Raw genomic sequence first — 26,565 nt, 5'->3', positions numbered from 1 at the left:
TATTTATTTATTCATATTAGTTTTAAAGATTGAAGATTATAGTGTGATTTTTATTATAACTTAGAGCACATTCATTGGATTTACAGACTAAATATTACCTGTTTATTTTACAATTGCCAATGGCAGAAGGCGTAACTAAACCTCATTTATGTGACTGAAGGTGCCCAACAACACTAAACAATACCTGAATGACCCAGGTCAAAAAATGGTTCAAATGGCTCTGAGCACTATGGGACTTCACATCTGAGGTCATCAGTCCCCTAGAACTTAGAACTATTTAAACCTAACTAACCTATGAACATCACACACATCCACACCCGAGGCAGGATTCGAACATGCAACCCAGACTGAAGCGCCCAGAACCGCTCGGCCACTGCGGCTGGCTGACCCAGGCCGCTCGGTGATGTACAGCAAGTCATACTGATACTGTAGTATATTACAACTGATGCTTATTCTTGGTGTCTGCTGAAATGTACAGTAAACGCAGAAATATATGTTATCGGAAAGTACGCTCAGATGAAAAAGTGTTTATAAATAACGTAGTTAGGTTCTGACAATAAAAACATAAAAGCTTTGCTAATACTGTTAGAAAGAGCTATTGTGGGAGTAGTAGCAACAGTACAAAACTGTTCAGCCCTTGTTGCTGTTGTGGTCTTCAGTGAAGAGACTGGTTTGATGCAGCTCTCCATGGTACTCTATCCTGTGCAAGGTTCTTCATCTCCCAGTACGTTCCACAACCCACATCCTTATGAAGCTGCTTACTGTACTCCTCTCTTGGTCTCCCTCTATGATTTTTACCCTCCACACTGCTCTCCAATACTATATTGGTGATCCCTTGATGCTTCAGAACATGTCCTACCAACCGATCCCTTCTTCTAGTCAAGTTGTGCCACAAATTTCTCTTCTCCCCAATTCTATTCAATACCTCCTCATTAGTTATGTGGTTTACTGATCTAATCTTCAGCAATCTTCTGCAGCACCACATTTTGAAAGCTTCTATTCTCTTCTTGTCTAAACTATTTATCATCCGTATTTCACTCCCATACATGGCTACACACCACACAAATACTTTCAGAAACGATTTCCTGACATTTAAATCTATACTCAATGTTAAGAAATTTCTCTTCTTCAGAAATGCTTTTCTTGCCATTGCCAGCCTACATTTTATATCCTCTCTACTTCGACCATCATCAGTTATTTTGCTTCCCAAACAGCAAAATTCATTTACTACTTCAAGTGTCTCATTTCCTAATCTAATTCCCTCAGCATCACCTGATTTAATTCGACTACATTCCATTACCCTCGTTTTGCTTTTGTTGAAGTTCATCTTATATCCTCCTTTCAAGACACTGTCCATTCTGTTCAACTGCTCTTCCAGGTCCTTTGCTGTCTCTGACAGAATTACTATATCATCAGCAAACCTCAAAGTTTTTATTTCTTCTCCATGGATTTTAATTCCTACTCTGAATTTTTCTTTTGTTTCCTTTACTGCTTGCTCAATATACAGATTGAATAGCATTGGGGCTAGGCTACAACCATGTCTCACTCCCTTCCTGACCGCTGCTTCCCTTTCATGCCCCTCAACTCTCGTGAGTGCCATCTGGTTTCTGTACAAATTGTAAATAGCCTTTCGCTCCCTGTCTTTTACCGCCCACCACCTTCAGCCCATACATGGATTAAAAGTACTGTGTACACTTATCATGCAGCATCTAGCTACACAGATCCTAATGCTTTACACATTAACTATTAAGATTATAAAACAAATTTGATTTTTCCACATTAGTCTGTAAAGTTATGTAATAGCAAATCCAGTTCTTGTTTGTTCATTTGCATTTAGTGATTAGTTCCCACACCGAAATCTCTATTTCATTTTCATTTCTTACAGTTTCCTATAGATTCACGTATTAATACTGAATGTGTTTTTTGTCTGTTACACATTCAAGTTATTAGATCCTAAAATGACAGTTTAATTTTAATTTTGAATGCATCATTGTAGAAGTATGTATTAATTTCTAATGTATGGCACGTTCGCTTCAGTTTTTAGAAAGAGAGTATTAAGTAATGTGGTGTGGCAGGAATTAAAATGCCAGCATTAATGTATGAGAGGAGGGAAGTATTTTAATTACTGACACTGAGTGTGAATAAACTATACAGTTTTTAGTTCTGTCTATAATTGGACAGTGGTATAGTGAATTCTCAATCATACCATCTGAGCAACTTAATAATTTGGACATCCACCATTCACAAGTATGGAAACAAGTGAAAACTAGAAAATTTCAAGAACAGTTTATTAAAGTTCACATAATAACTTAGCTGCTCCATACGATGAGACACTCAACTTTGATACCCTTGCGGGGTTGTTGCTTCAGAAGGTCCAGAGTCCCTCATTGCTGATGTACTAATTCTTAAATAAAAAACAGTATGTGTCATGTTTCTTGTTTTGTATTATAACTGAATTGTATATACATTGATGGTAGATACATCTTATTATCTGAGAGCCTCTGGAAGAGTCTCACGTGAACAGCCTCCAAAAGGCAATAATGCAGATTCCCTGACTGTCTCTTACTTCGACTACTACATCCTTACTTACTCTGCTTCTGCTTGCATGGCTCATGCTCCACTTACTTTTACATAAAACAAAATAATTGAATACACTACAAAATGTAAGATTTACAAAGCAACAATTAAAAGTTGTTAGATGATTTCAGCTACTTACATAAAAAAATGGGCCACATATGGTCCTACATGTTCTGATATGCAGTTAGAAGACTTTACTTAATTTCATATACAATTTCCATGAGGTTTATAGCACAGCAATATAAATTACATTTTAGTTATTTATGAACAAATTACTTTGAATAAGGTATTGTGTCCAGGATAGCTCTCAAGTAGAGCTATCATTTCATATAATCATAATGAATAAATATCATAGCTTTTTAGAAATGGGGAGAAGTACATTTTCAAGAATTTGTGGTGCAACATGACTGCACAGTTCATATCACAAAATTTCAAAGTTGGATTATTAACAAACGGCTTACTCCCCATAGTTGCTAATATAAACTGGGTAACATATTAATATGAAAGTTAATCTAAAATAGTAAACTCATTTGTACTAACTTTTTAAAGGGCAGTTTACTACTGGAACTGGGTGTAAACATAACAGTATAAAGTCTAGAAAGTTAAAAATTTAAGCTAAAATGTCTTCTTCAGAGGATGTTCACATTAGAAACATTAGGAACAGACTGGGAAGGAAGTCCCATTTCAGTACTCCCAAAAGAGGCTTTACTAACCAAAGGTTAGTGAAATGCTCTTCTACAATTCTGAAGGTGGAATGTTGACAATGGATATAATGGATACAAAAGTACTACAATCCGAGACATTGGATAGTGACTACCATCTACTGGTGATGAGCATGAAAATCATGAAGTGATGGAAGATGACAGCAGTAGTTGTGTGTGGAAGGACAAGTGACAAAAAATAAGAGACACCATGGTGTGATGAAAGAGTCAAGGAGGTAGTGGGAAGGAAGATCAAGGCCTTCCGACTGTGCATTTCTTTCTAGTTGTAACTAGGATCTCACATATGTGTACATTATATTTCATTCAACACTGTATCACAATTTCTTTCCAAGTATCTAGCTGTGCTTGAACCTCCTGCTCCCTTTTTTCCCAGATCACTTAGTCATATGTGAACACCATCATTTTCATCTTGTCTTCTCCAGTTTTCCCTGCCACATTAATCATTATCTCAACAAAGACCATGATGAAGAGGAGAGGTGACAATGCACTGCCCTGTTTCATGCTACTTGTTTGCTGGATCCAATCTGTCCTTTCATTTCCCACTTCACACAAAACAGACCTCTACAGTACATTTCCTCCATTCTGCTTATTTCTTTTTTCACTCCTTCTTCCAAACTTCTGGAGTCTTCTTCTCATTCCACACCATCCTCATCACATGATACAGCCACTGTTTCCAAATCTCCCCTACTGCCTTCACCATTTTGACACTTACTTTCTCTATACCTGGTGCCTTTCCTTCTTTCATCTTGTCCAGTGCCATGGCCATTTCCTTCCAGGTCAGGTCCCTTCCCCCCAAAGTTTACTTCTACCTCCTTTAGTCAATTATCCTCCTCTCCCAGTCTGTTCAGATTTAGCAAGTGTTCAAAACACTCCTGTCTCACTAGCTTCAGCGCCTCTTTGTTACTAACCTCTTTCCCTTTCTATCCATCATTGTTGCATCCTCTTTCCCTCTAACTTTTGACCATACCGTACAGTACTTTCTTACATCCTCTGCTATCTTCCTCCATCATCTTTGTTCATTCTTCCATCAAATTTCCTCTCTCCTCAGCCCCTTTCTTATTTGCCTCTCCTTTGTTTTCTAATGCTCCTCTTTTTCTAATTTGGTCCTTTCTCAGGAAGCATGAAAGAACGTTGTATACATGGAAGAGACCTGGAGACACAGGGAAGGTGTCATTGTTTATATTATGGTAAGACAGAGATTTCAGAGTCGGGTTTTAAATTGTAAGACATTTCCAGCAGCACATGTGGACTCTGATCACAATTTATTGGTTATGAACTGCAGATTAAAACTGAAGAAACTGCAAAAAGGCAGGAATTTAAGGAGATGGAACTTGGATAAACTGAAAGAACCAGAGGTTCTAGAGAGTTTCAGAGGGAGCTTTAGGGAATGACTGACAAGAATAAGGGAAAGGAAACAATAGAAGAAGAATGGGTAGCTTTGAGAGATGAAATAGTGAAGGCAGCAGAGGATCAAGTAGGCAAAAAGACAAAGGCTAGTAGAAATCCTTGGGTAACACAAGAGATATTGAATTTAATCGATGAAAGGAGAAAGTATAAAAATCCAATAAATTAAGCAAGTGAAAGAGAACACAAATATCTAAAAAATGAAATCAACAGGAAGTGCAAAATAACTGAGCAGCAATGGCTAGAGGACAAATGTAAGAATGCAGAAGCACATTTCATTAGGGGTAAGACAGATGCTGCCTACAGGAAAATTAAAGAGACTTTTGGAGAAAAGAGAACCACATGTACAAATATCAAGAACTCAGATGGTAAACCAGTCCTACGCAAAGAAGGGAAAGCAGAAAGGTGGAAGGAATATATAGAGAGTCTATTCAAGGGAGATGTGCTTTAGGGCAATATTATGAAAATGGAAAGAGGATGTAGATGAAAATGAGATGGGAGATACAATATGTGAAGAATCTGACAAAGCACTGAAAGACTTAAGTCAAAACAAGGCCCTGGGAGAAGACAACATTCCATTAGAGCTACTGATAGCCTTAGTAGAGTCAGACATGACAAAACTCTTCCATCTGGTGAGCAAGATGTATGAAACAGGTGAAATACCCTCAGACTTCAGGAATAATATAATAATTCCAATTCCAAAGAAAGTAGATGCTGACAAGTGTGAAAATTTCTGAACTATCAGTTTAACAAGCCATGGCTGAAAATGCAAGGCAATACTGACAATACGATTTCTCATAGAAGATAGGTTAAGGAAAGGCAAACCTACATTTACAGTATTTGTAGACATAGAGAAAGCTTTTGGCAATGTTGACTGGAAAACTCTTTTTCAAATTCTAAAGGTGGCAGGGGTAAAATACAGGGAGTGAAAGGCTATTTACAACTTGTACAGAAATCAGGGGCACTAAAGGGAAGCAGTGGCTGAGAAGGGAGTGAGACAGGGTTGTAGCCTATCCCCGATGTAATTCAATCTGTATGCTGAGCAAGCAGTAAAGCAAACAAAAGAAAAATTTGGGGGAGCAATTAAAGTTCAGGGAGAAGAAATAAAAACTTTGAGGTTTGTTGATGACACTAATTCTGTCAGAGACAGAAACGGACTTGGAAGAGCAGTTGAATGGAATGGACAACGTCTTGAAAGGATGATATAAGATGAACCTCAACAAAAGTAAAACAAGGATAATGGAGTATAGTCTAATTAAATCAGGTGATGCCAAGGGAATTAGTTTAGGAAATGAGAAACTTAAGGTAGTAGATGAGATTTGCTATTTGGGGAGCAAAATAACTGATGATGGTCGAAGTAGAGAGGATATAAAATGTAGACTGGCAATGGCACGAAAAGTGTTTCTCAAAAAGAGAAATTTGTTAACATCGGGTATAAATTTAAGTGTTAGGAAATCCTTTCTGAAAGTATTTGTAAGGAGTGTAGCCATGTATGGAAGTGAAACATGGACGATAAACAGTTTAGGCAAGAAGAAAATAGAAGGATTTGAAATGTGGTGCTACAGAAGAATACTGAAGACTAGATGGGCAGATCATGTAACTAATGAGGAGGTACTGAATGGAACTGGGGAGGCGAGAAATTTGTGGTACAACCTGACTAGAAGAAGGGATCGGTTGGTAGGACACATTCTGAGGCATTAAGGGATCACCAATTTAGTCCTGGAGGGAAGTGTTGGGAGTAAAAATCGTAGAGGCAGACCAAGAGATGAATACAGTAAGCAGATTCAGAGGGATGAAGAATGAAGTAGTTACTTGGAGACGAAGAGGCTTGCACAGGATAGAGTAGTATGGAGAGCCGAATCAAACCACTCTTTGGACTGATGACCACAACAACAGCATTCCTAATAATGTCCAAACTTCACATGAAAACTTCATCTGTTGAAAATAACTGAAGAGGGCAAAACATCGTCATTGAAGTCATTACATATAGAGATTAGTAAGTCATTACATATAGAGATTAGTAGAAAAAAATCTAAATTTAGAGACAGGAGGAATTTAAAGACTATTATTACCTATAATAAAAAAGCTATTGTCATGGGAGTAAGTGTTAGTTTTTATATGTTTCTAGGGGATATGATGTTGGTGAAAAAATTGTTACACAAACTATTTTAATGAAACATTCATGGTATAGCTAATATTAACAACCTTCTTATAACCAAGTTAACACAAAAAAGAGGGTTTATTGGTGACATGAGCGCAACATCTTGATTACCTATCTATGGAATGATCTAATGTGCTGAAGGGTTCTGTTTTATAGTGTTTCCTATGGCAAACTGTGTTAGTGTGTGGAGAGCACAACAGGTAGTGGACAATCCAGACTGTCTTCTCCCAACTATAAAAAATTTCAGTGATCACCTCATGTTTTCTGTGGAGGTGAAATTGAAAGGATAATTTCCTGTTGAGACCTAGCAAATCCCTACAATGTGTTAGTGTTCTAACAAACATATAAATTGTTCCATTTTTAATGATCTCTTCATTGATGAGATGTTGATCCCTAATTTTCCTGTCTTTGTTACAACTCTAGTGAGTGCTGTAATTTTTTCCAACAATGTATATTGTCAGAACAAGATAAGATAAACTTTTCCAACAAGACCAGAGGAAGAGTCAGGTCCCTGACTATCTGACATTTGAAATGACAAAGTGAGGTACAGCAATGGGTTACACAGTGGACTGATATTCAGGTTAAGTGGAGTTCAAGTCTCCATTCAGCCATACAGATTTAAGTTTCCTGTCTTTTCCCCAAAATAAAATGAGGCTACTGCCAAGATGTTTTCTTCATACAACCCATGGCCAAGTTCCTCTTCATCCTTGTTCAGCTGAGCTACTAATCCTTCTGTAATGATGTTGGTACAATGTTAATGTTGTTTTCAGACATCATCACTGTTTCTCATTGGTTTGTGTTAACTTATGTTTTTCAGATGTTTTTTGTTTTTATTGTTTGTCCTGTGTGTGCTTAATGTTGTGCATGATTGAGTGTAAACTATAACTATACTTAAATAAAACCTGTACATACAGGCTTATAATAGAGCTTCATTTACTGTGCCTGATTACAGGTTATGGGTCCAGATGCATATATCTGTTTTTCAGTGTAGTTTTTTGGTGATATCGTGAATGACAGCAAATTTGATATCACTGACATAGTTGTGGCATGGCATAATGGAACAGTCTATGCATCAGTGTTTGAAGTTGTCTGGAGGGGACAATTGGGCAGTGTGGAAGTTTCAAATAGAAGTGACATTCAGAGGAAAACTCTGATCACAGTGAGTCAAAAACAGAAAAATCTGAAAATGAGGATACTGAGAAAAGATGTAGAAAATTAATAGGATCACTGATGTGTGGCCCATTAGCTTCCAGGTCAGATATTTGTGTAGCAATAAGTATTCTAACTGGGTACCAATCATGTAATTATGGATTTATGGAATGCTTTAAAACATGTATTGCATTATATTAAGGGATCCCTAAAACTGAGTCTGTTAAATGCTACAGATAAAAACTATATTGATCCCATAATTGATTATGTTGATTCTGTTTGGGCTGGTGACAGAGCAGATAGAAAGCCCACAGATGCTTATATTTTCAAAATTTTGGGTTGTAGTGTTTATGGGCATCTAAGAAGCCTGAGTGTTGTCATCAACAGAATGAGAATTTGTAGCCTTAAGCAGGCAACTAGTGAAGCCTGTTGGCTCAGTGATTTGTATTATAGTCTTTCTGGCAGTCAAAAAGCTTTTGCACTTTATGAAGACAATAAGTCAGTAAAAAGCCTCTGCAAGAATCCACAGTCCATCATAAATCAAAGCATACAGATATAAAAATTTTATTTGTGAGGGAGAAAGTGTTTGCTAAGAAAGTTGTGTTAAAGCACATCAGCACAAATGAGCAACAAGCTGATGTTCTGACAAAGCCACTAGGTAGAATAAAACCTGAAAAATTTAGAGCCTTGTTAGGACTAACTTAAAGCTTGTAATTTAGTTTTTGTAACACTGATAATTAACATGGAAGGAGGGTGTTAGTGGTACAATGTTAATGTTGTTTTAAGAGGGCAGCACTGTTTCTTTTTTTCTTTCTGTGTTTGTTTTAGTTGTTTGTCCTGTGTGTGTATTAATGTTGTAGACCATCTAGTGCAAACTATTACATATTTAAATATACTCTGTACAAACAGACTCATAATAGAGCTTCACTTACTGTACCTGATTACAAATGACTGTGCTGACAATAAGGCATACAATATTAAACTTTCTTCCTAGGCTCTGAAAGAACATCATCTCAATGACATAAATATCATGCACTAACCTTGGGATAAAAATATGCACAGATTACACTCTGGAATCGGTTGATGTATGAACTGACTAGAATAATCACCCACATAGCAAAATAAGTGCCATATATCTTGCATATAATATAAATATTTGGCTTCTTTGGAACAGGAAGACAGGCTGCAAAGGCATTTTCCATTCACCAGTTATCATATGTATAGTCTAACTGTGCCAAAATATACAATATTCTGACAATGAAAGAGAATTACTGACCTTCATTGCTAGTAAAATATTTAACTCTTTTCTTGATATTAAAACCTTTTACTATAGATCTCACTATCTTGGCAATTAGGCCAGTTCCTTTTACTTCAATGCTCATGTCATGAGACCCTGAAACAATAAAAACACTTCTACAGTTATTAGGGAATGCAGTACAATCAGCAATAATTACAATGGTTCTAGTCTTTGAACATTTAGCTATTTTTTGACATAATCACCATTTCTGTCGATGCATTTTTGTAGATGCTGTGGCAGTTTTTGTATGCCCATATCTTACCAGCTCACTGCCATGCTGTTCAGAAAGTTATGAACCTCTTCTTTCACCTCGTCATCGGAGCTGAATCGTTTTCTGGCCAAATGTTCATTTAACCTAGGGAACAGGTGATAGTCACTGGGCGCCAAGTCAGGACTATAGGGTGGGTGGGTGATTATGTTCCACTGAAACTGTTGCAGGAGAGCAACAGTTTGCCGAGCAATGTGAGGGTGTGCGTTGTCACAGAGAATGTGTACGCCCTTGGCAACATTCATCTTCTCTGGTTCTGAATTGCCCGTTTGATTTTTTTTTTAGCCTCACAGTACCTGTCAGCATTAATTATGGTCCCAGCGATTCAGCTCCGATGACGAGGTGAAAGAAGAGCTTCATAACTTTCTGAACAGCATGGCGGTGAGCTGGTATGATATAGACATACAAAAACTGCCAAAGCGTCTACAAAAATGCATCGACAGAAATGATGATTATGTCGAAAAATAGCGAAATGTTGAAGCTGTAAACTGATGTAAAGCACTGTAGAAATAAACAGATCTATGTACTCATAAAAAAATAGGAGACCTTACTTTTGGGATTACCCTCGTATGTGTAGCACATGAGAGTTAAAGTATTTCTGACTACTCAGAAATAAACATTTAATACGTAATTAGCTATTATTTGTAAAATATTTTTCAGAACATCATTAACTACAGCAATATTCATAATTAAATAGTGTCATGGAGGTACTGGGGATGGAAAACTTAAGTATGGTACAGCCTTAGGGCAGTTTTTTATGTCTTTGTTTACTGTTTTATTTCGATTGAGCAGATTAAGGATTCTATGTATTATTTCGAGACAGGAATGATTCTTATATCAAACTTTACAAATACTGTGTTTCAGGCTTCTCATTACTTATAAAGGTTTGTCTTTAATGTTAAATGGGTTTAATAATTAAAGCTAAAATAATGGCAACAGTTATAACTTCAGAAAGAATAGTAGCCTATTAATAATAATTACAAACTTACAAAATTCTTTCAAAAGCAATATATAAGATGCAACAATGCCAATGAATCTCCTACAAGACAGCTTCATAAGTAGGCCTACGTATATCTTTTAAAAAATCAGAGTATTGTATCTGACAGATGAAAAAGGGCCACCAGAATGCATGGAAACTGATTAAGGAGCAATGTAAAATATTACAAAATTTAAATACCTAGATGAAGTATACAACTAAATGCTTTGGATAAAGAAGCTAACTTAGCAAGGTCAAGGAAAAAGGATGTAACTTTCCAAACAACAAAAAACATGCACAACAAGTAATCTTATTTCCATAAATGCAAAGCTCTGGCACTACAACACTGTCATTAAAGTTGAATGCCTTTATGCTTGAGAATGACTTTTGCTAAATACAGCTAAGCAATTAGGTGAAATACAAAAGAAGGAAAGAAAAAGAATCTGGAAAATTTTGGGACCAAAATATGAGAATGAGCAACAAAAATCATGAGGTAATAACATTTATGAAAAAATAGAATTAATATCAGATACGATGGGAAAGAGAAGAGTTGTATTCTATGGACACCTAAAAAGGCTAGATGCAAAGAGAATAACAAGAATAATTTTAACATTTTTGATGGAAACATTAGTGACATGGATCAAAGAAGTTAAAGCAGACCTGAGAGAAATGGAAACAGCGGAGGAAGAAATAAGAGACAGAGATAAGTTCAGAGCAAAAGTAAAATGTTTCAAGGCTTCCAGCAGAAAAAAGACACACATGATATGGGCAGAAGAAAGAAGAGTAAACCCAGGGAAATAATGAAAAACTACTGGAAAGAAAGAAAGGAGAAAAGGAAGGAGACATAAATTACCTGTACTTCCTGTGGTCCTTAATAAGTAAAACCAATAAAAAAATTACAATCTTGTACTAAGCATCTGATTACAGAGAGAGTAAGGGTCAGGAGGAAGAATGAATATTTTGGCTATGCTGCTCACACAGGAGCATTAGGATCAAAGAAAAATAAAGACTGCTTTCATTCACTCATATATCGTGTTCCATAAATATCATAATGATGGAGAGGTTTTGGGATGTGGAACTGTCAATGAGCCTTTTGAGTGCATTGGAATCAATTTCTCCTGGTAATTAAACTTCTTTGCTCACTGTATCTTATAGGAATTTGTCAAACTGTTATTTATGCAACATTTCACTTAAACTTATCATTCAATTATTTATATTTATCTCCCTGATTACAATGACGTCATTTCTTTTGCTTGAAACATACATAATTAAAAGTTATAGACAATTAAATTTATAACAACAATATCTAATGGGGAAACATTTTGAGCTATGGGCAGCACAGCAGTTATTGCTACTACTCATTTGAAAGCATACATTACCAGCTTTCCAAGAAGCACACATTACCAGCTTTCCAAGAACATATTTCAACTTATAAAATGAGAACCATTAATATTTAGTGTGTGTTTGACATATAGTATGTAATATTACAGTGCTTGCAGAAAATGGAAATTGCATCAGATGTAAAATTATGTCACACCAGCTATGCTAATTTTTCTTAGTGTCGAATGCATAGTTAAGGCTGTCACAAATGCCTGTCAGGTCTGCATCTGCTGTGACCCCCTGGGTGGTAGTAACAGTAAAAGTTTCAAGATTTTAAACATGGCTGCAGCAGCAACTGTTAAAATTCTTCACAATAAAGGATGACAGCCAAAAACAGTTGCAGGATAGAATTTTTTTTATTTATTATTTATTTTTTATTTATTAATAAAAAAAATTCTATCCTGCAACTGTTTTTGGCTGTCATCCTTTATTGGGACAGTAAAATTTAGTCATTTTTGAAACATGTTTTCTTTTTTTGTAGACACTAGCTGAATTTTCAGTCCTCTGTTTCATTCATTTTGCACGCTTTTGTGTTGTTGAAAATGTTCAGTGAAGAGGAGAAATGTTTGGACAAAATAATTTATAAAGTACTTGATGAACCTACAGATAATGAAAATGAAATATTTGATGATGGATGATTCAGATAACACATAATCTGAAAATATAGTAATTCTAGGCTTTTTTTAAATGAGTTGCTGCATGCATTTATCGTATTAATTTCAAGGATTATGTGGTTTTGAAGGATTCTCCTGCAGATAAATCAAGATATAAATTAGAGCACACAACTCCAGTGAGTGTCACGTTGAACTATGCATGCATCTGTGTTCACTATGAATTGGCTTTGAAAGAAATGTACACAGAAGGGTCACATATTTGTTTGCGTAATTGAATACTAGAACTCTTTTTCAATTTTTTCTGCAATAATTACAATTAAATTTGAGGTTTCATCTGTGTATTTAGGTTTGACACAGGTGATACCAAAACACATTTGTATATAAAATAGGAAGTCCAATAAACCTAAAAAGTTTTGGAATTCTAATTACATATAAGACAACTCTCACTAATTAATCAAGTCAATAATTAAGGTTTTGAGTAATTTAGGAACATAACATGTTGATTTCTAAATGTACACCATACTCATAAGTTGCAGATTTCAAAGTACAGAAACATAATAATGAACCACATACTTTTATGATTTATTAACCCGAAACATTTCTCATAAGTGAGGTAATATTAAATTCTCAGAGTCTATGTGAAATAGTTGAACCTAATCTAATCAATTTTCAAAACATTAAGTAGTTTCATCTATGTCACATCCCGAGTGCAATAGTGAACAAGAATCTTCACAGTGTTAATGTTCGACTATTATTATTTACTGGACAGTGTAATTAAATCTGTTGACTGTACAGCAAGCTATTTCATGTGCACTTTTGCTTTTATATTTTTATTACTGTACATTATTCCTCTGTGATCTTTAACAAATATGGTGCCTCTGAAGAATAGTTGGACTACTTCTCTTCTGAATATGTTTATGTACATTATACCAATGACAAATATTGTGACTCTGAATAATGGATTGTAGATTGTATTTTATTGATCCTGTTGTCTACATAGCAGCTTATGCATAAGACATTGGACAAGTCAAGTTATAAATATACAGTCTGAAAGTAATTTCAAGGCATACATATTTAAGCTTACAATAATACACTTTACACCTAAGTATTTATATAACACATTTCATAAATATAAATATTCTTCAATGGAGTAGAAGCAGTGATGCTGTAAATATGACTTTAGAGATTTTCCAAATGTATTGACCTCAGTGATAGCTTTTATGTTTTCAGGAAGTTTGTTATAAAGCTTAACTCCCATGTGAAAAGTACCTTTTTGGCACAGTGTTGTGCTGATTTGAGTCATATGTAAGTTTCTGTTTTGTCTGGTAAAGTGCTCATGTATATCACAGATTTTTTGTAGTCTCTGGTCCTTGCCTATTACATTTAATTTAAAGAACAAAAGGGTTTCCATAATGTATACACATGGTAATGGGGGAATACCAGATTTCTTAAACAGGGGCTTACACGAGTCTCTAGGCTTGCACCCAAACAAGATTCTAATGGCCCTTTTTTGTAGTTTAAAAGTGCTATTAGCTATTTTAGAGTTTCCCCAGAAGGTGACCCCATATCTACGACGAGAATGAAAGTACGCATGATATGCATTCAATACTGTTTTCTCACTACAGCATGATTTTAATGAACAAAGAAGATAACATGTTTTGCTCAGTTCTGCATTGAGATATTCAATATGCTTATTCCATCTGATGTTACTCTGCTGCCAAAGTCCTAAGAATTTGGTTTCAGTACTGTTACCAACTGGTTCGTCATTGATAGAGACTGATGGGATAAACATGTCCTTATTAGGAACATTGTGGAATTTTAGAGCAACGGTTTTCTTACTGTTTATTACAAGCTGATTACTCTGTGCCCAGCTGCTAAGTTGTTTCGTGACCGTGTTTACTGTCTGCTGTAACTGTTCATCGTCGTCTCCTTTTAGTAGAATCGTGGTGTCATCTGCAAATATGATTGATTTGTGTGCATCAATATTTAAGCTTAGATCATTTATGTTCAGAAGAAACAGAAGAGGTCCCAATACGAATCCTTGGGGTACACCACACTTCATTTGTTTATAGTCAGATAAGTGATTAGATACAGTTTTTAGTTCAATATTTGTGTGCTTGACGCATACTGCCTGCATACGATTTGTCAGGAAGGACCTGATCCACTTGTTGGACAGACCTCGAATACCATATCTTTCTAGCTTTGATAGCAGAATTTTATGGTCCACCATGTCAAAAGCTTTTGACAAGTCAATAAAGACTCCTATTGTTTCCTGTTTTTTGTCCATCAGGTTTAGGATGGAATTGATGCACTCATAGACAGCAGTTGTCGTTGACCTCTTATTTCTGAATCCATGTTGTTCATTACATAGGATGCTGTTTTTATTTATAAATTTCATAAGTTTCTCATACATAACTTTTTCCAGTACTTTAGAGATGCAGGAGGAAATTGTGATGGGTCTGTAGTTATTTACATTGTCTTTATCCCCTTTTTTATATACAGGAATAACTTTTGATGTTTTTAACACATCAGGGAAAGTGCCTGCCTGAAGTGAGCAGTCGCATAAATGTGTGAGTACTTCAATTAGGTTTGATGCGCTCTTCTTTAACATTGTTGCAGGTATACCATCAATACCTGCCGATTTGGAATTTTTTAGTCCTTTTATTGCTTTAGCTACTTCATCTTGTGAAACAGAACTGATGTACATTGATCCTCTACAAGCACTTATTTTATATTCATTTGTCTGGATGCTCTTAAAGTTTGATTGTAACATATTTTCAGCAACACCCGTGAAAAAGTTGTTAAATGTGTTGGCTACTTCTAAGGGGTTTGTTACTTTTTTATTTTTCTGTGATAGTGTTATATTTTTCCAAGGTTGTCTGTATTCTCCACATTCTTTTTTTATAACACTCCACATAGCCTTTGATTTATTAGCTGAATTATAAATGATTTCATCATTATGCATTATTTTTGCTGCTTTTATTACTTTTCTTAATATTTTGGAGTATTTTTTGTAGTATGCGCGTACTACAGGTGAGGAATTTTTTGAGTTACATATTTCATAAAGTAGTCTTTTCTTCTGGCATGAAACTCTTATTCCCTTTGTGATCCAGCTGTTTGTTCTAGAGTTTCCCCGTATGGTTAATGTTTTCAGTGGGAATGCAAGTTCAAAGAACTGGGTTAATGTATCAATGAAAGTGTTGAATTTTTCATTTATATCGTTCATTTTGTACACTCCTAGCCATTTTTCTTTCTGTAATAAGTTGTTGAAGTAGTTCACATTATGCTGATTATAGCTTCGATATGCTGTTCTAAAAGACATGTTGTTAATAATACTGCCTTGTACTTTTATGCTTAATATTTGTGCAAGATGATCACTAAAACCTGCATTGAAAATTTTTAGTGAGGTGTTGTGTAAACTCTTCTTTACTAGAAACTGATCAAGAGCTGTTTGACAAGTTTCTGATACTCGGGTAGCTGCTTTTACTTCAGCCTTTAAATTGTAGAACGTTGCAAGGTTCAAAATGGTCTCCTTATTTCCACTATTCGTGAGGAAGTCAATATTGAAGTCACCACAGATTATCAATTCACAATCCATTTTATTTACTTTATTTAGCAATGACTCCATTTTGTTTAAGAAAATTTCAAAATTCCCGGACGGTGATCGGTAAACTGTAGCAATAACCAGGTTGAACTGAGTAATTTTTATAGCTGCAATTTCATAATCCTTTTCGACATTTGCCCTAGTTAAGTCAGGTAGTGTAATAAAATCTACATTATCCTTTGTGTAAATTGCTACCCCACCCTGCTTGCTGTTTTTCCTGCAGTAGTAAGCAGCCAAGACAAATTTGTTTATTTTCGTATTCTGGATTAATTCTGGGTTAAGCCAGTGTTCAGAAATGCATAACACTGAGATATCATTAAGTTCATGTGTTAATAGAATGTTAATTTCATCGATCTTATTACGCAGGGATTGCACATTATGGTGATAAATTTTTAGTTCAGGTGTATTCACGATTTGGTAATTGGGAATCATATTTACAGCATCACATACCTCTAGTTTAAATTAGGAATGTCAGCAGTGTTGTATTTTCGTTCTACTTTCTTCTTTATTTTGTTTTCCTCGCTGTTGGAAGGATGTTCAGGAAGCTGATAAATTGTTCTATCCCTTACAAGTCTTTCTTTGATTATTTCACTAACACGATCACAAACAAATCTTTTCCCTTCATAGTTCAAATGCATTCCATGCTTCGTGTGCAGATTTCCATGCAGCTTGCTTATAGCCAGTACATCGCACTTAGTGTATTGAGAACACAGTTTCCTTATTTTAATGTTTGTTTTCCGAATTTCTTTGTTTACACACGAACTATAAATCAGATCATGCCTATGAGGAAGTGTGGCAACTACTGTGTTTCTGCATTTATTAGCTTGTAAAAAATTCTGTAGCGTTTTCACGCAAACCTCTGCTTCATTTTTTGCCACATGGTTTGAACCCATTATACAGACGATAAAGTCATTTTCTTGTATTAATTTCGTATGAGAGTTAATGTCTACAACATTTTTACATCCCGCTCCCAGTTTCACTACACTAGTCACTGCTATGTCGCGATTTTTCTCACGGAGCATGCTGGATAGATTCCTGCCATGACTGTCTGTTAGTAATAGTACACTACTCTTTTTCCCTGATGATCTGTGTTTGCTGTTGACATTATTCTGAATATGTTTTTGAAAGAAGAGATGTGTATCTCTTTATCCGTATAAACTGTGATCTGTAAACTGGAATTAATTTACAAGAAATTATTTGTTTTTAATTATGTGTTTTGGTTTAATGGCCCAGCTGTTAAAATCGGCAGTTGTTTTGCATTGTGTGATCCTTTGAAGTTGCTACAGTAATTCAAGGCTACCATGCTGATGTATGCAAGCTTGTGTTGTTTTTAAGTTTATAAGGGCATTCTGAGCTCTTCTGGTGTGTAACTTGTACTTACGTTGCTTTAATGTTTACTCAATGTGTGTTTTACATCTGAAAGGACTGAGTAATGACTCAGCTAGCTCAAGTTGGTAGCCTTATGTTAATGCACCATTTATAATCAAATGCATTTGTTTTGAAACTTGTTAACTTTGATTCTCTTACCATTTACTGTATCTGAAAGTAAGTGTATAAACTTTGAAGTGTATGGTAAATGTTGTGTCATTTTCATTGTCAGAAGTATTAATGATTTTATAGTGGCTGCTATAACACTTCTTTCGACTTGTTTAATTTGTCAATGTTAAAATGCTGCTGAGGCATATAACTATTATTAAGTTTTGTTATATTATGGGTCAGCATCTCACCACTCCCATATCCAGACTATCCACTATCTCACTGGTAGCGAACTGTGGTTCTGATAGTGTGTGGTGTTGTTGTAAATAAAAACATGGGAGCGAAAATGGTGCTTTTTGTGGTTGCAAAAAGTACTTTCTTGTTTTGTTGGTTGCAGTTTAATGGAAAGTGGTTTTGGCCTCGAAGAAGAGAACTATGTTAGGTGTGTGGTGTTTAATGAAAAATCAACCACCATATGAGTTTTCAGACTGTGGTTTACCCATAAAGTCACTGTCATGGAACTGAGCCAGAATTCCACAAATGTGGTGCATTGGAACACAAATTCTGTATCACTACTGACAACACTGATGTGGTTGTAGCAATAAGTGATATTGATCAGTGGACATACATGGCAGGATATGTTTCAGTGTGTTTTATCTTTGTGTATGTACTTCTTTGTTCTATTGTTCTGGTGCTCACTCCTGATATATTTTGGCACTAACTCACCACATTTGTAATTTGTGCTTTAGTGTACATATATAAAGTTATCTTACAAGTGTGGAGCTTATTCTTTCTCTCCATCAGTTCTGTTCACTTAAGGTATATAGCTAAAGTTGTGATTCCTATATGATTGTAGTGCTGTCTGTATTGTTAATCATGATCTTAGTTCTTCAGCGGGGTCACCACTTTTGCTATTCAGCTAACACTCATTCACATGGCCATTCCTTAGGCCATATGTGTTGGAACTGATTTTGGGAGCTGATTTTTTGCAGTTTTTCCAACTGGCTCCAGATTTGTCTCCTAACCAACTCCTAGAAATGGCTCAATTTTCTTAATTTTCCAGCAGATGTGGTGTGGTACTGCGGGAATTTCTGGAGATTACAGAAATCAGGAAACCGAATATGGTTTGCAAGTGCAACACTCAGCACTATATTTGAAATTTACCCAGCTCTCCAGTAATGGCCTGCCATGCTGCATTATGCCAGTAAAATCCACCCCAGCTATGTATGACATTGACAGACAGAAAGACAGATTATTGATGGCATCATGTCTCCATCAGATAGTCAATGGGCATCAACTATCCATATTGATACAAAAAGGGACAGAAAGTTCTAACCTTCCAATGCTATTCTCAATAAATATCCATTACCTCAGGTGGCAGACTGCAAAAACACTGTAGCAGACGCAAGAGTTTTCAGTGTTATCGACTGTTGCAAGGCATTTGCAAAGATTCCGGTCCCAAGGGGTGATAGGAAGAAGACTGCAATCACTACTCCGTTTGGTTTGTTCAATGTCAACTTTATTGACATTAAAAATGCCACACAATCATGGCGGTCTGCTGGGAGAAAATAGCATTTGATCAAAAATAATATCCTGAGCTGCCTCAGTTGTTGGCTAATCAATCTCACGGTTTGCTGTTCGAAAGTGGAGGTGAAAGAGCTGGGACTTACCTTATGTTGTGATACATCACAGGGTAGATTACATCCTTACATTTCACCAAGACGCAGGAGAGAGTTTTCTGTGCCTTTCATAATGTAGCACACCCAGGAGCCAGGGCTCCAACTAAACTGCTGCCAAAATACATCAAATGGCCCGGAATATGAAAGGTTTACTGCCACTGGGCTCAATATTGTTTACAGTGTCAGAAAAAAAAGTTTTCCAGACACCTGCACATGCCTATGGGAATGTTTGCTGAGCCTACAGCCCATTTTTTACACATATATATTGATTTGGTGGGACCTCTTCCATGTTCTGAAAATAACAGTTATGCACTGGATCAGTTTACCAGTATTTCAGCAGACACTTTGGCTGTGACACTACTGGCAGGCTGGTTTGCTCAATATGGCATACCCCAACTGATCATGTCTGATCACAGAAGACAAATGGAGGCTTGTCTATTTCAAGAGCTGCTACAGTAATGTGACTCTAGTCACATTCATTTAGTTACCACCCAGCAAACAACGAGTTAGATGAAAGATTTCCCCAATCTCTGAAGGCTGCGTTAATGGCACATGGCTGTAAGTGGGAAGAAGCTTTACCCTCTGGCATTGTTAGGCCTTCAATAAATGGCACATGGCTGTAAGTGGGAAGAAGCTTTCCCCTCTGGCATTGTTAGGCCTTCAATAAATGTGTTCACCATTGTGGTGGTGGTGGGGGGGGGTTATGATATTTTTCATTTGTCATACTGCTCAACAAGGAATGCCCACCTATCTCAGTACGGTGTCCGCTCACTGTCCCTTTTCTCTTTAAGAGTAGATACTTAATAGACGACGAAAAAGAAGAATTGAAGAAAGACGTCGCCTAATATCTATCCCTGTAAAGTCTGCGTAAACTCTAGTAGTATTTCAGGTCCTGCAATCTCTCATTTATCGGGATTTTGTGTGGTAATATGATGCATTTAACTGAAATGAATGTCCAAAATTTTCAGACTAGTAAAATTTACTGCTGAATAACAAGAGTTTATGTGCTACTAAGTCCACATTTAGTGAAGAACTATTCTGCCATTCTTAATGCTCAGTCAAATAACAAACTTCACACGCAAAGCAGCCAGAATCTTACACAAGTCCGCCTGATTGAAAACACAATCTCACAGTCACATTCGCTCCTTTTCAGTGGGTTTCTTTAAAAGAAATTGCTCACCAAATACTCCATAAATAATTACAGAATATGCCACGCGGAATGTTCACAAAAGGCCAAAAGTTCACATGCTCATAACTTTCCAACAAAACAATCTAAAAATTCCAAAATTTTATCAAACTGTCCGTAACTGCAACGTCTTTCATCATGACTCATTTTAAACACATGGCACTCAATAATTCTTCATCTTACACATAATGAACACTGAGACATTTAACATTACCTTTGTGCATCCGAAGCTGGCGAGCGACTGTCTCGAGACTCTCTCAATCACAGTATATCTGACTAGTTGTGTACAGGAATTACTTAATTCTGATTGGCTGATCAGTCTGATGGACCAATCAGAATGACCCTTCGAGATCATTCTCATGGCAAAACTCGCCTAAGCCAATCACTATTCAGAAACGCATTTGCGTCTTCCAAAATGCAAATACTAACACAATGTTTAATAAAACAAAACTAAATAAAATTAATCTTGAAAATAATTTAGAAAATGATTGCACTTTAAACTAATATTCTAGCTGCCTTATTACAAAAGCAATCACCCCTAGACATATGTCATCAGCAATGCGGGTAAATTACATCTTTCCCACGTTCCAAATACGTAATGTTGTACATAATGTAATATTGAATTTTTTGTATGTCCCACATACACACTCTCACTCATTCTCATTTATTCACACAACAACATAATAAAGAGATACTATTTTTTCTGAACTTTTATACTAAAAAATGAAGAATAATTAAAGTTTTTAAAATAAAAATCCAAATAAATTGATTGGCTACCTTGAGAACTCTGTTAATGATTTCAAATGATAAAAAAAGACAAACTGTTATTGTTCCTAACTGAATTTTTCACTCTAAGTATCGGTTTGGGGGGGGGGGGGGGGGGGGGAGGGTTAGGTAATTTTCTGAATCTCCAAAACTATAATATGTACAGCTCTGAAATTCGGAGGAGATCTTCTTCTGAATAACAAAAAATAGTATACCAAGTTATGGTAGTTCGAAGTGACACAGGAGCCCGTTCTCATGCTGACTAGTAGCAACAGATGTGCTTATGAGTCATGGCTAAGACACAAGTTTGCAGTCTCCTGTACATTCACCAGGCTCCACGTCCAGGTATCTTACTGCAATAAATGTTATCCCATAATAACTTGCGACATCACAAGTACAGTTGGCATTCAGTGAGCAAGTCCACCTATTTGCTAATCTATTGGCTGCAGATCTACAGACCCACTGTCTGACTAACACAGATTCAATTCTGGTAGACTAAAAGAGAGAATGTCATGGATTAACAAACATCCTCTGCAACATCATGGCAACAAAGCAGTTTTCATACCCAAGGATCTGGTCACATCGAGTGTCTGGCAACGGGTGACACAGTATACCCCCTCTCTGTCAACTATATACAAGTCTGTTCCTAGTGCTGCGCAGAGTGCTGAACGGCTTCATGACAGACTGGAATGGAAAGCATGAAATGGTCTCCACAGAGCAGCTGAAACCCACTCACCTTGACACACAGGACAACAGGACTTCCAAGTGCAGCCGCCACAAACCACAATCTTCAGGGACCACACAGATCTTGGGCTACAGACCACACTGTGCCACTTACAGACCCTCCACCTATTGTTCCAGTGATCAAATGGACTGGAAGAAATGTTCACCACAAGTACCTCAATATACCTGGGGCACCGTACTTCAAAAAGGGGGTCTGGTGTAGTGGCAAGTGATATCCCTCAGTGGACATAAATTAGATTAGGTTAGATTAGATTAATACTAGTTCCATGATCATGAATACGATATTTTGTAATGATGTGGAACGAGTCAAATTTTCCAATACATGACATAATTAAGTTAATTTAACAACATACTTATCTAAAAACAAAGATGATGTGACTTACCAAAGGAAAGTGCTGGCAGGTCGATAGACACACAAACATACACACAAAATTCAAGCTTTCGCAACAAACGGTTGCTTCATCAGGAAAGAGGGAAGGAGAGGGAAAGACGAAAGGATGTGGGTTTTAAGGGAGAGGGTAAGGAGTTATTCCAATCCCAGGAGCGGAAAGACTTACCTTAGGGGGAAAAAAGGACAGGTACACACTCGCACACACACACACACACATATCAATCCATACATACACAGACACAAGCAGACATTTGTAAAACCAAAGAGTTTGGACTGAGATCTCATACATACTTAAGTCATACATACTTAAGTTAATATAACAACTTTTTTTGTGTTTTTTTTTAATTTTTTATTTTTTTTATAATTTTTCTTTCTTAATTTATATCTAAAAATTCCTCTACAGAGTAGAAGGAGTTGTCATTCAAAAATTCTTTTAATTTCTTCTTAAATACTTGTTGGTTATCTGTCAGACTTTTGATACTATTTGGTAAGTGACCAAAGACTTTAGTGGCAGAATAATTCACCCCTTTCTGTGCCAAAGTTAGATTTAATCTTGAATAGTGAAGATCATCCTTTCTCCTAGTATTGTAGTTATGCACACTGCTATTACTTTTGAATTGGGTTTGGTTGTTAATAACAAATTTCATAAGAGAGTATATATACTGAGAAGCTACTGTGAATATCCCTAGATCCTTAAATAAATGGCTGCAGGATGATCTTGGGTGGACTCCAGCTATTATTCTGATTACACGCTTTTGTGCAATAAATACTTTATTCCTCAGTGATGAATTACCCCAAAATATGATGCCATATGAAAGCAATGAGTGAAAATAGGCGTAGTAAGCTAATTTACTAAGATGTTTATCACCAAAATTTGCAATGACCCTTATTGCACATAAGTAGCTGAACTCAAACGTTTCAGCAGATCATCAATGTGTTTCTTCCAATTTAATCTCTCATCAATGGACACACCTAAAAATTTTGAATATTCTACCTTAGCTATATGCTTCTGATTAAGGTCTATATTTATTAATGGCATCATACCATTCACTGTACGGAACTGTATGTACTTAGTGAGAGTCCGTTTACAAGGAACCACTTAGTAATTTTCTTAAAGACAGAATTGACAATTTCATCAGTTAATTCTTGTTTGTCAGGTGTGATTACTATACTTGTACCATCAGCAAAGAGAACTAACTTTGCCTCTTCATGAATATAGAATGGCAAGTCATTAATATATATTAAGAACAACAAAGGATCCAAGACTGACCCTTGTGGAACCCCATTCTTGATAGTTCCCCAGTTTGAGGAATGTGCTGATCTTTGCATATTATGAGAACTGCTTATTTCAACTTTCTGCACTTTTCCAATTAGGTACGAATTAAACCATTTGTGCACTGCCCCACACATGCCACAATACTTGAGCTTGTCTAGCAGAATTTCATGATTTACACAATCAAAAGCCTTTGAGAGATCACAAAAAATCCCAATGGGTGGTGTTTGGTTATTCAGATCATTCAAAATTTGATTGGTGAAAGCATATATGGCATTTTCTGTTGAAAAACCTTTCTGGAAACCAAACTGACATTTTGTTAGTACTTCATTTTTACAGATATGTGAAGCTACTCTTGAATACATTACTTTCTCAAAAATTTTGGATAAAGCTGTTAGAAGGGAGATTGGACGGTAATTGCTGACATCAGATCTATCCCCCTTTTCATGCAAAGGTATAGCAATAGCATATTTCAGTCTATCAGGGTAAATGCCCAGTTCCAGAGAGCTATTACACAGGTGGCTGAGAATCTTACTTATCTGTTGAGAACAAGCTTTTAGTATTTTGCTGGAAATGCCATCAATTCCATGTGAGTTTTTGCTTTTAAGCAAGTTTATTATTTTCCTAATTTCAGAGGGAGAAGTGGGTGAGGTTTCAATTGTATCAAATTGCATATGTATGGCCTCTTCCATTAACAGCCTACCATCTTATAATGAACACCTGGATCCTACTATATGCACAACATTTAGAAAATGATTATTAAAAATATTTTCAACTTCTGACTTTTTGTTCGTAAAGTTTTCATTCAATTTGATGGTAATACTGTCTTCCTCTGCTCTTGGTTGACCTGTTTCTCTTTTAATAATATTCCAAATTGTTTTAATTTATTATCAGAGTTGCTGATTTCAGACATGATACACATACTTCTGGATTTTTTAATAACTTTTCTTAATATAACACAGTAGTTTTTATAATGTTTGATAGTTTTGGGGTCACTAGTCTTTCTTGCTGTCAGATACATTTCCTTTTTCCGGTTGCAAGATATTTTTATACCCTTAGTAAGCCATGGTTTGTTACAAGGTTTCTTACGAGCATATGTAACTATTTTCTTGGGGAAGCAGTTTTCAAATGCATTTACAAAAATGTCATGACATAAATTATATTTTAAATTGGCATCAGGTTCACGATACACCTCATCCCAGTCTAACTGCTGTAGGCTTTCCGTGAAATTTGTAATTGTTAAATCGTTGACTGAACATACTACTTTGGAGGACTGTTTAGTATTGCTGAATGGAGCTATGTCATATATTGTAACCATGATCAGAAAGACCATTATCAACAGGCTGAGCATTTATCTGGTTAAACTTATCTTGGTCTATAAAGAAATTATCTATCAGTGAGCTGCTATCCTTTACCACCCGAGTAGGAAAATCAATAACGGGTGTCAAATTGAAAGAACTGAGTAATACTTCAAGGTCATTTTCCTATTACCCTCTTTCAGAGAATCTACATTGAAGTCCCCACAAATAATAATTTGCTTCCCCCTGTCTGACAGCATGTGTTCCAGGATGTGTACTTCTTTGTTTTATTGTTCTGGTGCTCAATCTCAATATGTTTTGGCAATAACTCACTGTGTTTGTAATTTGTGCTTTAGTGTAAATGTTTTAAGTTATCTTGCAAATGTAGAGCTTATTCTATCTTTCCATCAGTTCTATTGACTTAAGGTAGATAGCTGAAATGTATGTGCCTCCTGCACTGTATGTAGCAGCTTACTTTCTAGCGTGCAGACAAATATTTAGTTGTTGCAAGGAATGTTCCCGTCATGACTGCAGGTTTTTAGAATTCAAGTGCTCTTAAATCATTTGTGTAACTGTGTTCAGGATGTGCCTTAATAGCTGCATTCCTTAGGTATGTCTTGTATCTCTTAGGGGTGGGGAAACTGTGTTCATCCATGGCTGTTGCCACTGGTAGAATTGCCACGAGCTTGTAGCATATTGACCCTATTCAGAGTATTTGTCTTAAGCCCTAAACAAGCATTGACTGGAGGGTATAAGTACTCGGCCATTCATGTACTAAAATATTCACAACTCAGTATACAGCCTACACCACAAGCCTTTGACACCCGGAGCAACATTCTGGAATGCAATACAGAGTATGCTGTTCAACCACAGCAACAAGAGAGAGCCATCCTGAACAGAGAGCCGCCTGCTCTCTGGAGGGAGGCCACGGCTGCCTCCGCAGAATTATCAGTTTTGCTGCCATGCTGTCATCATGGTTGCAGATGGAGATATTGCTGACAGTGGCATTTGAGTGATGCCATGCTTGGCTCTGCTCTTTGCATTGCCAGTAATGGTGGATATCTAATGTTTCGCAGAATAGGCAACTGGATGCCTCCAATAACCTATTTCTATTGTGCTATGGCCAAGGGTTGGAATAAAGAAGTTAAAAACAAATCTACTGTCATTCTGGTGTCTAGTTTCACTCTTCTTGGATGAGAATCAAAAAGTCATCTAACATTGGTGTCAGATCATTGATGTTGCCTTCTTAGAGCACTGTCTGAACTTACAGCCCATGGTATGGTGAATCCAAATGGTCTGATTTTATTTTGGTCATGGAGAAAAGGTTTGTGGTCATGCATTTTGTAAAAGAAGAATTTATTGCGAGTAGAGAATCAGTGGATTTATCTAGTTTTAAATGTCACAATTGGTTCATGTCTATTAGATGTGCACAATGTAACTTTGAGGGCCACTCAGCACCATGTGCAGAATCAGTTCCAGTACAATGTTGTACATATAATTGTTGGGGCCATATGGCTAGGCAATGAAGGAGTTGAGGTGACCTGTGATTAGACATAAGAATTAAGTTAAAATATTCTGTTTTCTTGTCTTGTGAATGTTCG

General features: G+C 36.3%; 1 protein-coding gene across 1 annotated transcript in view; it reads right to left on the bottom strand.

Moving 5' to 3' along the window:
• LOC126418484 (protein sneaky) overlaps nt 1-26,565 on the bottom strand; it is a 292,665-nt gene that overhangs the window by 90,546 nt on the left and 175,554 nt on the right. Inside the window, exons 9-10 of the mRNA XM_050085304.1 lie at nt 9,290-9,406; nt 9,054-9,196 (exon numbers count right to left, since the gene is read on the bottom strand). Of these exons, the coding sequence (XP_049941261.1) occupies nt 9,054-9,196; nt 9,290-9,406 (260 nt within the window). The remainder of the gene's footprint in view (nt 1-9,053; nt 9,197-9,289; nt 9,407-26,565) is intronic.

This window comes from Schistocerca serialis, chromosome 1, assembly GCF_023864345.2.
Source record: "Schistocerca serialis cubense isolate TAMUIC-IGC-003099 chromosome 1, iqSchSeri2.2, whole genome shotgun sequence".
Taxonomy (NCBI): Eukaryota; Metazoa; Arthropoda; class Insecta; order Orthoptera; family Acrididae; genus Schistocerca; species Schistocerca serialis.
The sequence above is the reverse complement of the archived record's forward strand: the minus strand, read 5'-3'. Positions and strand labels throughout refer to the sequence as shown.